Raw genomic sequence first — 16,582 nt, forward strand, 5'->3', positions numbered from 1 at the left:
CTTCCTCATTTTGTTTTTTCGGGAAATGATGGCCATAAAGTAGCCCCGCACAATGACTGTCACTGATCTTTTTATAACTTAACAGTCTGCCCTCATGCTTGGGAACAAGTTGTCTGTGTTTGTGCGATCTATGAACAGCAGCTATTTCCTTGTTTGATTAAAGAAAGATTCCAACATTTTCCCCCCATTATTTTTCTCAATATTCCAGTGAATTGTATCCAACAGACAACACAGACTGCTTTCTTGAGCGTGGAACTGAGCTGCCCTGATTGTAGTGACATCAGCGTTTACATTATAGTTCAAACTTGATTCTTTTTTTCTGCACAACTCAAAAGATACCGTCTGTCTGGAGCGGACAGATAACTTTGTGGATTGATTTGGTGCTGCCGCTTTGAATTACGGATTTTTGGTCGAGAGAGACGCGAGACGTAGACTAAACCTGCAATCAGCGGGCCCATCCATTGCAGCAGTCCTGACCCCGACTTATGAACTGCAGTGTAATGATGAAAAAATGCGTGTAACTAAAGCTATTGCATGGGAGGATTTTCTTTTGCTTAAGATCTACGCAAAGATGTGAGCTGACAGTGGCTGCTTTGTGAAGTCTGAGGATTAATGGAGGGACAGGGCCTAGACAAACAGACAGTACAGCAGCTGTGGTCATGTGTTGATGCTCCACCATGGACTGAGCAGAAGTTCATTGCTGACCCGCGCCATGGGTCAGAGGAGTTTAAAGATGCTACAGTGTCCCGGAGCAGACCTGGTAGAATCATACAGAGGTGTGGAGCTGCTGCATTCCCAATAGGTAGAGAATACGAGCGTTCTGCACTAGTGGTGGAGACCTTGAGGTAGTGGCAGTAGGAGTACAGTAGTTTAAGTAATATTCTTCTGTTAACTGATTTCTTTGAGTATATTTTATTGACACTGCCTTTTAATGTCAAAACTGGCATTCATTCTTCCCCCCCCCCCCCCCCCCCCCCCCCCTCATATTGAAACATATAAAGGAGATTCTCAGTCTTTGCATGTCTTTTATCTGATGGTTACAGTGTGTGACGCAGTGTCCTGCTCCAGCTCTGATGTGACTTTAACGGCCCATAAAGTCTACATTTAAAATTATGGGTGATCTTTAAGAACAAGAGCACCATTGTTGGCGTTTGTGCCGTCACACTCATGATTTAATCAGATCGTTAGAAGATAGTTACACACACTAATGTCAGTGTTAGCTCTGGAAAGTCTATAGCCATTGGTGGGAAATTGGCTGCACTGGTTTCTCTCACATTTGTATAAGAAGTTTGGATTTATGAGGCCATGTTAGTGTCAGATGCATTGGTAATCCACATTGAGTGAGCCAAATCCTGGACAAATGGAAGGAATTTTTGATGCGGTGCATTTTTGGCCACATTGTAGTACACGAATATGAATAAAAGTCAGTAAGCAAAATGTTAAGTAGTTCAAAAGCTTTCATTTAGTGACTGTCTATCTCTAAGTATATGCCTCACCACATGTAGCATTGGGGTAATTGATGAGTGAATCCTGAATATTCTGAAAGACATGTCCCCTCCTTATGGATCAAAAATATGATGCAGCAGTGCTAACCACTCCACCACCATATTCAGTACAATACATTTTGATCTCAATGAGAAAAGTGTTTTTTTTTGTCTATTTAAAGCTGCGCAGTATTTCACATGATGTTGTCAGTCCACACCGGGCTCGGTTGTTAGTGTTTACATTGTCTGGGATATGTATCTGAAGCACAGACAGTAGTGAGAGCATAAGTTATGAGCGGTGAAGAGCGTCCTCTGGGTCGGAGGTGGAATGTGGCCGGAGCTGCGGGTCGCTACGGCAACGACATATGTTCACCATCAGTGTCTTGTGTTGTGAAAACTGCAACAGGGGCCCACAGCAAAGGAAACAATTAGATATCCACTAAGTCCTCCCACGCCGTCTAGTCCTTTCCAGAACCTTCCGGCTTTTTTCTCAGAACCCCATATTCAGCGGAGACAAGGATATGGTCATGTTCTAGATGTGGAAATACATGAGGCAACTGTGGGGCTGTGGAGCACATTTGGGAATACGAATTATCTGAACGTACAAACAGATATTCATAAGAAACACGCACAGTTGCTGGTTGGCAGACTGCATCCTCAACAGCTGTAGAGACAGTGGGCGGTAGCAGAGTTAATCCTCCTGTGGGAAGATGCAAAACGCTCCAAACTGGCAAAGGCAGCACTCCAAAACTGCCTGAAGGGATTAGTGGTTAGAAGGGCCGTTAGAATACTTGTGTATATGGGTAATATAATGAACATAGAACAAAAAATATGAATGAAATTGTTTCAGAGCCATTCAGGTCATTGTGCCGCTGTATGTATAAAGCTAGTATCTTGCTTTTTTCCATTGATGCCAATTGATCTGCATTTAAAAAGTTACATTCACATTTACATCGAGAACAAGAGAGAAAAGCATTTTCCTTTCATTTAGAGCCTGATTTACTAATCCAGGTGATAAATTGCAAGTAGTACTTAAAATTAACACGTTTTTATTGGTGTGTTGCACCAGATTTATCATTAGTGGCACATATCTGATATGTAAAAGAGTTGTAGCTGTGGCCTTTTAGAGTTTTTGAAAGACTCAACGTTTAGTAAATCATGCCCTTAGTGGACAATTCTGGTAATCCTCACTTGCTAAATTGGAATAAATTGTCATCTGTTGCTATCCCGATATCTCTCTCTGTCTCTCTGTTTTATGGGGTAAAATGAAAATGAAATAATCAGCCTAGTTGACCAATTCCAGACCTTTGCCAATCCAAAAACCTCATTTGATTGGCAGCTTTAATGATGGCCACGCCTCTCTTCCCTAGTGTGGTACTGAGCTCTTTGCTCCATGTGAAGTCCCCTGGGTGCTTTGGATAAGCGTCAGAGAGAGCACAGCTTTAACGATGAGGACCCTTCTCTCTGGGCGAACAGATGAGTGGTCCAGTAATGGCCTCGATAAATCGACTGAAGCGATCCAGGCTCACAGGTGTTGATCTGCGGTGCGACCGACACCTCGTTCAAACGCCCCACAGCTGTGTCCTGTTTATACACACACACATGTGCTCTGACCGGGGGCTGCTGGAGATGTCTCATTCCAGCGACGTTAGGCAATGGTGCAGGTGTCGGGCCCCCAAAGACCCCTGGGATCACCGAAGGTCCATGTTCCCAGACGGGGATCTCAACTCCGAGTCTGAATCTGAGGAACACGCCCCACCATCACAAAGACCCTTATTAACAGATCAGTCTGGAGCCAATCAGAGTGGTCTGGAGTGGTCTCATTTGGCACATGTACATCCACGTGAACCCGTCTGATATTCACTTATAGTCTAAACATTTTAATTTGGATGTAAACTGGGATGGAAGTGGCCACATGAGAACCAGAGCCAGTGATGGCAGTGTGATGGCCAATCCCAACGTCATATGTTTTCATCCCTACATTGTTTTTTAATGGGATGAGTCAGAGGGCTGTGCTTTTGGACAAGTTAGCCGTAGCACTATTTGTTCTCATGTTTTCCCTATTACTGACAGAAACCCACTGAATGACTCATGAAATACTCTTCAAAACAGAAGTTACGTGTGGGCGGTGTACTACTGCACATGGGAAGAGCGTGGGAAGAACGTGGGAAGAAGGCACCGCTGTGCATGTACTCACATGAAAATATCAGGTAGGGCTGGTTTTTGGGGCAGTATCAAATCTGGATGACAGTTAGGTCAGAAAGGGCACCTGGAGTAAAACCTAAATATCACTGTGAGTGGCAGGTATTTTGCTGCAACAACATATTAGGCTGGTACAATAGCTGAGTGGTTAGCCCTCATGCTTCACAGCAAGATCGACTGCGTAGTGCCGTTTAGTGTGGACATATTTACCAAGCGTTTACTTGTTTTGCAAAAGTGGATCAGCAGCAGAGTCATTGAGTCTGAGCATTTTCTCACTTACTTGTCAAGATTTGGGATTTGCCTGGTCAATTTCAAATGGTTTGGTGCAATATGCCCACTAATAGCTATATGTTTTTTTTTCCAATTTGCACTCGCTATTTAGCTTAGTTTTGATAAATGACCCCCTGAATGTTCTCCACGTGTCTCGGTGGATTTCCTCTGTGATAGGTTAGGTTGCTTTATTTGTGCCCATAGGTAAACTTGTCCTACAATTCTGAGAAAAACTAGTCAAACATTCATAAACTCCACTTTATACAAGAACAAAATAAACATCACATGCGTGTTTAAGTATCAAGGTTGTAACTGATCCAGATACAAACAGGTTGTGCCATCACTGAAGACACATCGCTTACCCACCACCAACCTAAAAATCCTGTGCAATCCTCCAGCTAGTCCTGACCAAACATACCTGGAAAAACTAGGCAGGGTCACACCTTGAATGCACCTGGATGCTAGACTGTGTCAGGTGAAATGCGCTACACAAATAAGATTTCTGGCTTGCACAAGATCAGGACTGGAGACGGGTCCCCAGTCATTTCACTGTGGTCGCTAACTGCTCCCAATAAGTTGTATCCCATAATCGTAATAGTGATAGACGGAGCACAAGTAACAGACCCACCGGAAGTGAAGTTTCAATTCTTCAATTAACAAGCAATATACCTATACGGGAATAATATTGCCATAACTACAGTTTTCATTAACTTGAATATAATTTGAACTATCCTCTATTGTATCTTAAACTTTCACCTTGTTGTTTCCCTTGAGGGCAGCGCACTGTATTGTAAGGTATTTAGGAGCATGCCGGGTTTTTCTATAATCTGCCCATAATGCTTGTTAAATGTGCTTTGGGTTCACAGAGAGTCAATCCAGGACAACAGAAGCATTAGGATCTCTGCCACACAAACACATGCAGATGTTTTCATTTTACCAGAGAAAGTAAAGCTCCAAGATAGTAGGGAATTGAGCAACAGTAAGCTGGGACGGTTTATGTAGAAAAACTGGGAACATAAATTAGTTTAAATATAAAAATTCCACCTGCATGTGCGATTTCACGTCTCAGTTTCTTATCTAAAGCAGATCATCATTTCTGGAAAGCTGATCTGTCAGACGAGACCTTGTGAAATCTAAACATTCTCTCATACATTTCTAAACACCATCTCCACTTGTTTATTTATCCAGCTCGGGTCGCCATCGGGGATTAGGTCCAGTGGATCCCCATCTTCGGGGCCTTAACCTGGCTCTCTGCTGGGGAACGAACCCCAGATCCCTCGGGCCTCATATACAGGGATATGGATGTGCAGGAAATGAGTCCAAGAAAAATGTGTCCAAAAAAAACACTTGAGCTGGTGGAGCCAATTCACTAAAGACTGATTGTGGGAGTCTATAAGCAAAGGCTGGACGTATATCGCTCCCATGCTTTATCTTAGTTTCAGAGTTTTTCATGTAATTTAAGCTGATGTTCTCAAATACATGGGAACTTGTGATGCTCAAAGATGTTATTATGTTATTATGGTAATTATGTTTATCCCCAATAACTGGTCGAATGAGCCGCTCCTATTTTGCAAAGGTTGGTGACAGTGAACCATTCACAAGGCGAGTTTGTATTTATTTTTTCCTTGCCAGATGGGCTTCCGGACACATTACTGACATCAGTGGCAAACTTCGCAACGTTCATTGTGTCCACTTGTGCTACAGTATAACTTTCAGGGTTCATTTTGTAAGACACTAGGAGACACTAAAGATTTCAACATCTCTAACCCTTGCGTCTGACAAAATGAACCCTAAAAGTTATACTGTAACACAAGTAGACACAATGAACGTTACAAAGTTAAGTGGTATTGGGGTTAAGTGTTTGTCAGGTCAATTATCAGGTTCTCGATTACTGTCATTTCTTGCAAAAGAAGCAATGCAAGGAAATATGTTTAAGTTTAAGTTTAATGCTTTTGTGTAGCCCAATATCACAACAGAAGTCACCTCACAGGGCTGCACCAAACATCAAGGCAATAAAACATGGATATGGATCATGTTTTTCTATCTATCAAGCCAAACACATAAAAATACATGATTTATGTTATGGTCAATGGAGTCCTTTGATCTCTTGTGGTAAAAGGAAAGCAACATTAAGCAATAATAGCAGAATGAGTAACAACAAAGTCATTTTAGGATCTTTTAAGCACATGACTGTGTAAATATGACAGCATCATTTTTGTAGTAATATTGTCGTTGGTTTTATTGTGTCCCTCTGGCTCTTTAGACCCTGAGTCCGTAATAAAGTTGAATTGAATTGAACTCATATGTTGCTAATAACAAAAGAACTGTTGTAAAACGTGCAAGACGGCGAAGCATTACCTAACACAGCTCCTAATAATCAGCGAGACCCCACCCGTAATGAAATAAATGCTTGTGTTTTAGTATTTTATTGGGTGAAATGTTAGATTTTATACCATATTTGTCTAAGCAGTAGTGGATATATGACCCAATCACTCACTGTCTGTCTGATTTTATTATAAACACTGAGCAATACCAAAGTCTTACTGTCACACTTAAATACTGAACATTCCTCTGCAGTGAGCTCACAGACTCTCATTGAAGAGGAGCCTTATGTTCAAGTGATGTGATTGACGGATGAAAATAAGCACATCACCCGTACATTTATAGATTGGGGTTACACCTTTGTCATACCAATCCCATCTTGATATTCTATCACTATTTTGGCATCTAATCTTTGTTTTTCCAGACAGTCACCAGCGGAGTCAGCTTCCGGTCAGTTGTTTATGGATTATTTTATTCCCGTCACAGGTCAGAGGTCTGTTTGCAGGGCTGTGCGTTCCCATCCTGTTCCTACTGCTGTGCTCCCGAACTCTTCTCTCTGGGGGCTACAGGGAAAAATGGATGCTGTCAGCCACGGGATCTTTTAATAGGCCTGTGATTTTGGAATGAGAAAAGTAAACACAGGCTGTTGATCTCAAGGAAAGGGTTGGGACCGAGTCAGGAGTTGGGTCACAAGTTGTCGGACCAAGTTTAGTCTTTTATTGTTCAGAGATCAGACAGTATGGGCATGTGTTTCTTGGTAAAGTAGTAATTATTATTCTATTTTCCTTAAATGGACACACAAAGAAGCTCAGCCACTGTATGATATTAAGCTATGTTGTCAACACAAGAAATGTGGCTGATCTTTTTGTGCCAGTGCCTTTAAGTCACCATCAAATCTTACAATCACACTGACACTTTCAGGCAATCGGTGTGGGTGAAGTGCCCCAAAGACACAATAACAGTAATGTTGCAATGATCCAAATGTTTATGTTGAAGATCATGAGGGGTCATTACAGATGAGAATCCAATTCATGCTTTTAATTAGTTGTGAAGCCAAAGTTCTAGTGGACGCCTTACTGTCACAACACAGGTGTTTATTAACCTCAGTTTTGTTTGATTGTCATACCTGATATAGATACCTCATCTATTTTCTATCTGGTAGAATATGCATCAACAAACAAGCATTTTAACCACATGCAAAATCAAAGCTAGACCTGGACATCACTTGGTCGTAATCGCTGTAAAATGAGCACCACTTCTCTCCGTCTGTGAATGACAGACAGGAAACCACCCACTGCACTTATCTCACACCATCTCCTCTGGATCCCATTATTTAGTTGTAAAACGTCACCCGCCGCCATCCTCAAAAGCGAATGACCACAGAGCGTCACACCTAATTTGGGTTTTGGTCTAGATCACTGTCTATCACGTCGTGTTTCTTCTTTCTCTCGTGTCGGCTCAAGCCTTCCTCCGGCATTCCTCCAGCTGCGAGCTGTGAGCTGTGACATCTCATTGTCAGTGAAGTATTGGATGTGGGAAGCAAAGGTTAATGCTTGGTCATTTTTAAAACACTTATGCAAAGATAGGGATGTGTATGTAACATGTATCTGCTGTGCTTTGCGAACGACATGTCAAAAGATAATTGGCATCTAGAAAGAAGTCTTGTTTTACCATAATCAATTTCATTTACCCACTTTGAATATAGAGTTACATGTAGCATTACGTATCGCTTATCCAATCAAATCTGGTCTTGCATCTTTTTCTGAGAGGTTTAATGCCAGTTTTGGGGAGTCCTAATTTGTGCCCTGGAGCTGCCTTTTGTAAAACCATTATATAGTAACACTTCAAAATGTATAAAATAATGAAATAGCTTTTCACCTCATTGCGTGATTGAGTGAAGATTTCTTAATTATTTGTTAAAGCAGTAATAAGTAACTTGTTTACCTTAATAAATCCTTTCTGTAGTCCCTCTGGGGGTAATATAAGTGTTTATGGTATCATTGGGGAGTCTTTCATCTCCCCCTGGTGTCTCTGGCCAGAAAACCACACTTGCAACTTTTCCTGCTCCGACCCTGAGCTAACGGGCAACGCTAACTGCGGGCTAGCACCACTTAAACAGTATTTACAGCCAAGTTTGAGTGAAAATAATGTCACCATTGTGTAATTGGGTTGTGGCACAATGTGCAATATCCCTCTCAGCGTAGTATTTACTCTCACGGACATTAAGGCCTCTAGGGGCATAAGTTACTTGCAGTAGTTCTGCTTTAATCATTTTAATCACCCACATAATGTTTATGATTATCCTTCTTCTCAGACCATGAATATGTTTTGAAAGAGGTGAAATTTTGATCAGATTTTGAACAATTATTACTTGATACTGTGTTATTACAAAATGTGATTCAACATACCTCCTGCTGCAAGAATTTTTTTTATTTATTGTTTCTTAGTAGCTCACCTCAACAGTAAATCTATAAGTCCGACAGGTGCGGACCGTCCATAGACAGTCACAGTGTATGCGTTTGGGGGCCCCATGATCTCGCTGGAGCCATAATCAGTGACTTAGTTTATGTAGGAAGGGAATTTCTAGGAATTTGCCTCAGTGAAAATAAGAAACATCATTCTTACCAACTAACAAATAGGTCAGTTGCAACACAATTCTGTATCCAAAGCCAACTCCTGTCTTTTTTGATATACTGTATTTACTATGATAAAGCAACAGATGTTTTCCTCTTCCTAAACTTTTGGCCCGTCTGGTAAAATTCCAACACGACCTCAAAGTTAAACCCGAGGGCACCCGCAGTTCACCTGCACCACACTGTCCTGCGTCCTCCTCTCCTCCCTGTGAGGGTATGATTGATGGCAGGCCACAGCCCATTACGCCGCTCACGAGACCAGAGGCTCAAAGTATGACGTGAGGCAGCTGCGCTGTGGAGGGGAAGTACAGACAGATACAGTTACGGGGAGAGCCAAAGGGCAGCGCGAGTCTCCTGAGCTTCATAATCTGGGAAAATCATGAGCACCTTCAAAGATGTCCATTTTTTCGTTTTACAAAACTAGGACATGCTCGTAAGAAGGACACCTGGATACTTCTACACATATCTAGGCTTTTATCACCACTCCGTCTAAAAATCCTGGGTTTATTATTGTATTCTATCTTATTTTATGGCACTGAGAACTGAAAAAGAGGGAATATAGAATTGTTTCTTCTATCTGGTTGAAACCAAGCAGCTACATATGTCTGTTGGACACACGTAGGTATTGATTATGAAATGTTGACCCAAATAAGTAATATTTGTGTCCATCATAAGGCAACCCAAGTTCAGTTGCCCTTTTTTAACAGCACAACCCTTTTTTGTAAATGTTTTGTAGCTTTTTTGGAAGTTAGTTTACTCCTTAAATTACACATCTCTCAGAGTCTTGCTCTGACTCCTTGCATTTACCTCTTAACCCCCTCCACATTTTCTCCAGTTTTCTCCCAAATCCAAAAGCTTCTCGACTGAGGCTTGAAACCTATAGGCCAGAGAAACGCCTCATTTGAAAGCTACAGAACTCCCTCACATTTGTTGTCACTTTTTGTCACATTTTCAACGCTCTTTTGTTCCTGTTTTGTCACGTTTTTGTTGCGTTTTCATCATCATTCTTGTCTCGTTTTTTGCACTGTTTTGACGCTTTTTCTTGTCAAGAAGCTTAGATTTGGGTCATGTGCTCGGTTCAGGTGGGGGTCAAGACGTTAAAGGGGCTAGATGCAAGTTTATACTCACTGCTGCCACCTCAGGTCTTACGCGTCACTGCAAGTTCTATATTAAGCTGACGGCACCTCGGGCCCGAATTATTATTAATGAATTAACAACTTTTTGAGTGGCAGTGCAGGATTTTAGAGGCAGTTGTGGTGGTCTGAGCTCATTCTACACATTAGGACATGGCTGGAACATGTAGGGGGAGGAAAATACATAATTTTTCAGCTCCGTATAGCCCCTTTAACCATTGCGAGGTGGGACCTGTGCCTTGGCAGAGGTCGAGTGAGGTTATAGGGTTAATGCATTTGAGTGGTATCGTGGGGAAATCTTTTTGGAACAGTAGAGAGAATTCTACAGAGCAATAATCTTGGTCTGAAGTTGCTAAATTGATAGTAGTCTGTTGAGTTTTTCTTTAGTACAGGTGAAACAATTCCCTTCAACGGCTCTATTTGTTAACCGTTGTTCTTAACAACACGGAAAAGCCTTGTGCAAAGTAATGCATTTATGTGGAGATGTTTCATTTGGACACCTTTGTACGTTCATGCTGTTCTGACACTTAAACATCGAGAGGAGTAGCCAGCGATGTTTCACCAGTGCACGACGTCTCCATCATATAAGACGGAAAGGTCAAGTAAACACAAGAACAGCCAAAGGAAATGCAAAGGTATGCAGGGGAAATTTCTGGAAAGGATGGGAGGAGATTCTCAGTAGAAGCAGCAGCGGCATTAAGAGCGAGGAGAAGAGTGGGGGTCAGAAGGGAGTGAGGTCAGAAGTAAAACAGTCCAATGTGCTGTATTTAGTTTGGGGATAAAAACAATATACATTTCTATAAAATGTTGGACTGTATGAAAACATTTCCGAAGTGTTTAATGAAAAATGATTTGACTTTATAGGTAAAACTTTACTTTAGAGCACAGTAATGACATCTATTATAGAAAACGCTATCTCAATGAAAACGCTATCTCAATGGCCGCTGCCTGGGCGCCGCCATGTTTATTTCCCATACCGACTTTGAGGCTAAGCAGGGAAGTGCCTGGTTAGAACTGGGATGGGAGACCGTTCCTCGGATGCTAAGCAGGGAAGGGCCTGGTTAGGACTGGGATGGGAGACCGTTTGGGAACACCAGGAAGCCTGGCGACAGTATGACTGCGTGGTTGGTGGTGCTGCTGTCCGAGGACAACCCGCTGTCACAAAAACGCGAGTGCACGAGATCTGACTGCCGTGCGTGTGCGCGCATCCAAACAGGGCGATGTGTGTGTGCGCGCGTGTGTGTGTGTGCGCGCGTGTGTGTGTGTGCGCGCGTGTGTGTGTGTGTGCGCGCGTGTGTGTGTGTTCGTGCGTGTGTGTATGTATGTGTGCGCGCGCATCCAAACAGGGCGATGTGTGCGTGTGTGGGCGTGTGTGTATGTGTGTGCGTGCGTGCCCAAAACCTGCTCAAACACGAGCCTCTAATCACACGCGCTGCTCCGACTGATTTATCCTCCGTGAGTAAAAGCGAAAATGAAACTACAACTTAACGAGCTCATGGCCTGCACTGCGTAGTTTTTTTCCTTTTTTTTTTTCTTTGCTGCTGTACCATTTGTTTTCTATTTTGCTTTCACGTATTGTGAGCCCAGAGGTACATTTTATTCTAAAGCAGCTTTGAACGCATTGCCAATTTTATTGTAAGGTTATAAATACTGTCTAATAACGATCATTAGGCTATTTCAGTTCAAAACCTACTCATTATTTTTTTTATTGTACACTACCGTGATGGACCAAACCACGGGTCCTGCACCGTGAACCAAACCGTTAGAGCTGAACCCCTAATATTTATCAATAATTATTCCACTGTTTCTTGAATCCTGTTCCCCGAGTTTAGCGAAAATATTGTCGTAGTTTATAAGAAAGGAGCACGGGTGCATCAAACACTCCAATTGCAGTTTGTTTGAAATTGTTTTTTGCCTTCATTCTTTTACTTATTTGTAGTGGCCATAGTTTTTGGAATGGGTTGGGAACCACTGGTCTACAGCTGAACTGTGTGACGGGTTGGACATTTCTTTGTAATCACTCACAATCTCAGAATATCAAATGTGGAGACTAGCGAGGCCCGGCCGAAGGCCGGGTCTCAGCTAGTAAGGAATAGAAATTGCATGGATAACTAAAGGGAAAACGATAATGCATTTTGAAGCCTTGTTAACATATTCTAGACGAAGGTTCTTCTAGACGAAAAAGCTTTGTCAGCGACAGTTAAGATGATTTAGTCCCCTATGATCAGAGTCGCTGATGCAGGTTCTTGGATGAGAGGTGAAACACCCTTACCTTTCAACTGCAGAGCACAGATGAAGACTGAAGAACCTTCGTCTAAGCTTACACAGACCTATATACATATTGTTACCTTAAAATTCTAACAATGTTTCCTGATGATTTACAGTCTTTATACTGGGTTAGGGTTAAGTTTCCAGGCCTTAATTAATATGTTATGACACTTTTCGTTGATTTTCCCACTAACCTAAAAGAAGCATCAGGTTCAAGAGCAAATACTTAAATGCTGTGCCCCCTCTTGGATACAGAAGGCCATCCCACATGGGCCCACAGCAATTGGGTCACTGTGGCTTCTCCATTCTGGAACAGTTTCTCAATGTCCTCCAAGATGTCGCTGCAATCTACCGCCAGTTCCTTCTCTGCAGCCTCTAAAACTGCTGCTATAGCCCCAGGTCACTGTCCTCTTCAATTTATTAGACATCACCATTTTCTAAATGTCCTCCAATAAATGTGCGGTCTGCTACCTCAAAAGTGGCAGCCATAGCTAGAAGACTTATCCCTTTGCTTCTGCCGTCATCTTCTTGAAACTGGCACATAGTCTGTTGGAAAGGCTCCTCATTGGCTGGTTCTTCAGTAATGTGAAGTCCACTTTATACGTATGTAAATTGGTCCAAAAGTTATTTACCCCGGAGATTTCTCTTGCTACCTTGCATTTCCTGCTTCCTATGACAATCTCATGCTGCCTTGTATCTTTTAGGTGTGAATAGGTGGCAACATAAACGTAGTTAAAGATAAGAGATCTTTATTGTCTGACCCCATAGAGGCAGGAAGTCAACTTTGACATGGTTTAAAAGGCATTCATTCAAGTAAAAAAAGCAAATAAAGAGACCAATTTACACACAATGCAAATAAATGTCTGGGATGTACTGTGATGGAGACATACTGCCCCTGTTTCCTTCTATTCACAGTGATGAAATTAGTTCCGTTTTGGGTGAATTGGGTGAATTTTCTCTTGTAGTTTCAGCAGGAGGTTTTGTGTGTTGATTTGTTACTTTGTTGTCTTTAATGTGTTTTCTTTTTTTATCTCTGGGATATTTTTGTCAGATCTGACAGGGCACAAGTATTCGGTTTATTCATTCTCAAAATCCTCATGGGACATCGCTCATTGACCTCTGAACTCTGTGTCCAATCCATTCCCATAGTTTCTCAGGAGCAGATCCGTTGATATTATGTTCTTTTTTAGTTTGACTGTTTGTTTTTTTCATTAAACATCAAATGTTATATTCAGCTGAATACTGCTACTGTAAAGTCCCTTTATATCCACCGTCCACTTTTTCATTACAGAAACATCCAACATACAGGGCTTTACTTAGCCTACCTTAATCTTTTTATCTGGCTAGTCTTGTGAAAACAGCTCTGTGTTTTGGTGTCTGAGAGGTTTTGTGAAGTAGATGGTCATGTCAGTTTGGCAGACGGTACTCATACTTCAAAAGGTTTGCACCAATGTCAGTCCCGCTTCTGCAAATAAAGTGTGAAAGATATTTGGTCTGTGTCTCCCTCTAGTGTGGTGTACTCAATGGCACTAAGAGGACCACAGATCATAGTTCATAGATCTTTTTTTTTCCATTATGGTTAATTTGTTGGATAGGCAAGTAGATGGGGTCTAGGCTATACAAAAACTCATCTTACCTTTGCACTGTCATCAAGGATTTAGTGAAAGTTATGTTGGTTTTGCCTGTGGACAACAGAATTACTTTATACACATCAGGGTCAGATAATCAGCATTTTGTCTAAACTTTATTTTGCTTTGCACTGTCAGGGTTCACCCGGGCCCCTCGGTCCACAGGGGTCCCAGGGTCCTGGGGGGCGTCAAGGGCCCTCTGGCATTGAGGGCCACAAAGGTCAGAAAGGAGACCGTGGACAAGAGGGGATCATGGGCCCAAAAGGAAGTGTGGTAAATTATCCTTTTTTTATTCATTCAGTCTTCTATGTGACTTGTCTTCCTGTTAACCACTTTTATTTACCGCATGGAGTAATTGTATTACAAATAAACTTTCTTTCACAGGGAATGACGGGCACCCCTGGCTTCACTGGAGGTGATGGGATACCTGTAAGTACATGCAAGGTTTTGTAAATTAAACTAATAAAACTATGGTTATTTATAAGCAAATGCAGACACAGGTGTGTTTTTTAAAGATATCATTTTAGAAAAGATTAGCTGGCAACGCTGAAACGCTCTCTCTGGTGATACATTAAACTGCATAAGATGCAATAATTAATGTCTGACTGATCTGGATTCTGCAGGGTCATCCGGGACACGCCGGACCAAGAGGAAGGCCTGGAGCAGACGGCTGTAACGGCACTCAGGGAGACTCTGGGCGATCAGGGCAGCCCGGCTACAATGGAGTCCCTGGTTTTCCTGTGGGTTCAAGAAACCTTACTTTCTCATTAGTGATAATGCTGTAATAAAACACAGTCACTTAACTGTTTAATTTTGTCCACATTAGGGGCAACCAGGGAGGAAAGGAGAGAAAGGCGACTCACTCGAGCTGAGTGTCTTCATGGAACGCTTCAGGGTAAGGACGAGTGAAGAGCAAAAACAAGCATCTGTAAATCTTATGCAAGATATCTTTAATTTATTATTGTCACACCCGTAGGGAGATCCTGGCACACCAGGCACCAATGGGATTTTTGTAAGAGACACTGCAATATCAGTCTTCATATTGAAATATAACCTGTGGTCCATTTACACAACATGCTGTTTGTATTTAGGGGCCTTTGGGAAATCCAGGTTGGCCTGGAAACAAAGGCTTTCGGGGACCAAAGGTAACTGTAAAGACTTTACATGTGATTTTTACTTGAAGCAAATTCTGGCAACTCAATCTGTTCCTGTGTCATAGGGGCCTACAGGTCCTCCAGGACCCCGCGGACCAAAGGTAACTTTTACACAAACACACACGACTAAAAATTAAAATTCAAAACTTGCTGTAAAAATGAAATGTTCTTCTCGTTATTTGCATCAACATTACATCATGCCAAGAAATTGCAAATGCAGTAGATTTAATGTTGCTGAGTCAGTGAGTTCTGAATGCAGTGTTGAAGGTGTTATGTCCTTTCTTCCCAGGGTGTTATGACCAAAGTCTTCAAAGGAGTCAGAGGAGAACCAGTATGTGAGCCCCCTTATATACAAGCCACAGTGTCTACTGAAAAAAATAAATTAACCAATATCTTTGAAGTATTTTTGGAGTATTAATACAAATGTTAATCGGTCGGAAAAAAATATTTGGCAGAAAAAAATGATGAAGTGTGTTCTTTCCGCTTTCTACCACAAGGGGGAGACAGGACCTCCAGGGTATCCAGGAAACTCTACTCATCAGCAGACCCAGCCTGATGACGCCCCTTCGGTACAATACTCTTCTATTCCTCTGAGTTAACTTTTATAATTGTGCATAAAACACTTTTAGGAGTTACTGATAATCCACTGGATTATATTTCAGGGACCACAAGGTGAAAAAGGCCTGAAAGGAGAACGGGGAGATCCGGTCAGTTATTGAACAAATACATAACAGAAGCTACTTGAAACATATTTGTAGAATATCATTTGTATATTCAGGCTGACAACAAAGGAGAAACTGGAGTGATGGGGTACCCTGGCTTGCGGGTTTGTGCCACACACATCTAAATTTGCTTTATGTCTTTTCATGAGAGGTTACATGTATTTTGGGTTTTAGGGTTCTCCTGGTGTGAATGGGCCTCCTGGACCAAGGGTACAGTAAACACACAAACACATAAAAATATGAAATGGTATAAAAACACAGTGGGACCCAGATGTTTACATACACAAAAAGACACTTTTGCGTTTTTTTCTTACTGTCTGACATGAAACCAGAATTAACTTTTACTTTTTAGGTCAATTAGAATTTTAAAAATAATTTCTTTTTGCTTAATGCCAGAAGAATGAGAGATAGATTTTTCTACTTTTTATTTTTTACATACATTTCATTAATATTTGGCAGCATTGCCTTTAAACTGTATAGCTTGGGTACAATGTTTTGGATTTCCTTCCACAAGCCTCTCAATAGTTGGGAGCAATCTTGGTCCTTTCATCCAAACAGAATGGTGTAACTGAACCACTTCAAAACATTGACTTTGTTATCCTTAAGCCACTTTGTGACCAGTTTGGCAGTATGCTTTGGGTCATTGTCCAGTTGGACGACCCATCTGCGCCCAAGCTTTAACTTCCTGGCTGATGTCTTGAGATGTTGCTCCAATATTTCCACATAGTGTTCTTTCTTCATGATGTCATCAATTTTGTGAAGTGCA

General features: G+C 41.8%; 1 protein-coding gene across 1 annotated transcript in view; it reads left to right on the forward strand.

Moving 5' to 3' along the window:
• Window positions 1-16,582, forward strand: part of col4a2 (collagen, type IV, alpha 2) — a gene marked incomplete at its 5' end in the record, with an annotated part of 43,811 nt that overhangs the window by 15,777 nt on the left and 11,452 nt on the right. The window contains 12 exons of the mRNA XM_079562646.1: window positions 14,079-14,213; window positions 14,325-14,369; window positions 14,564-14,680; window positions 14,767-14,835; window positions 14,917-14,952; window positions 15,032-15,085; window positions 15,160-15,195; window positions 15,384-15,425; window positions 15,592-15,663; window positions 15,757-15,801; window positions 15,873-15,920; window positions 15,991-16,026. Of these exons, the coding sequence (XP_079418772.1) occupies window positions 14,079-14,213; window positions 14,325-14,369; window positions 14,564-14,680; window positions 14,767-14,835; window positions 14,917-14,952; window positions 15,032-15,085; window positions 15,160-15,195; window positions 15,384-15,425; window positions 15,592-15,663; window positions 15,757-15,801; window positions 15,873-15,920; window positions 15,991-16,026 (735 nt within the window). The remainder of the gene's footprint in view (window positions 1-14,078; window positions 14,214-14,324; window positions 14,370-14,563; window positions 14,681-14,766; window positions 14,836-14,916; window positions 14,953-15,031; window positions 15,086-15,159; window positions 15,196-15,383; window positions 15,426-15,591; window positions 15,664-15,756; window positions 15,802-15,872; window positions 15,921-15,990; window positions 16,027-16,582) is intronic.

Source organism: Gobius niger, assembly GCF_951799975.1.
Source record: "Gobius niger genome assembly, chromosome: 9".
In the NCBI taxonomy this organism is placed as follows: domain Eukaryota; kingdom Metazoa; phylum Chordata; class Actinopteri; order Gobiiformes; family Gobiidae; genus Gobius; species Gobius niger.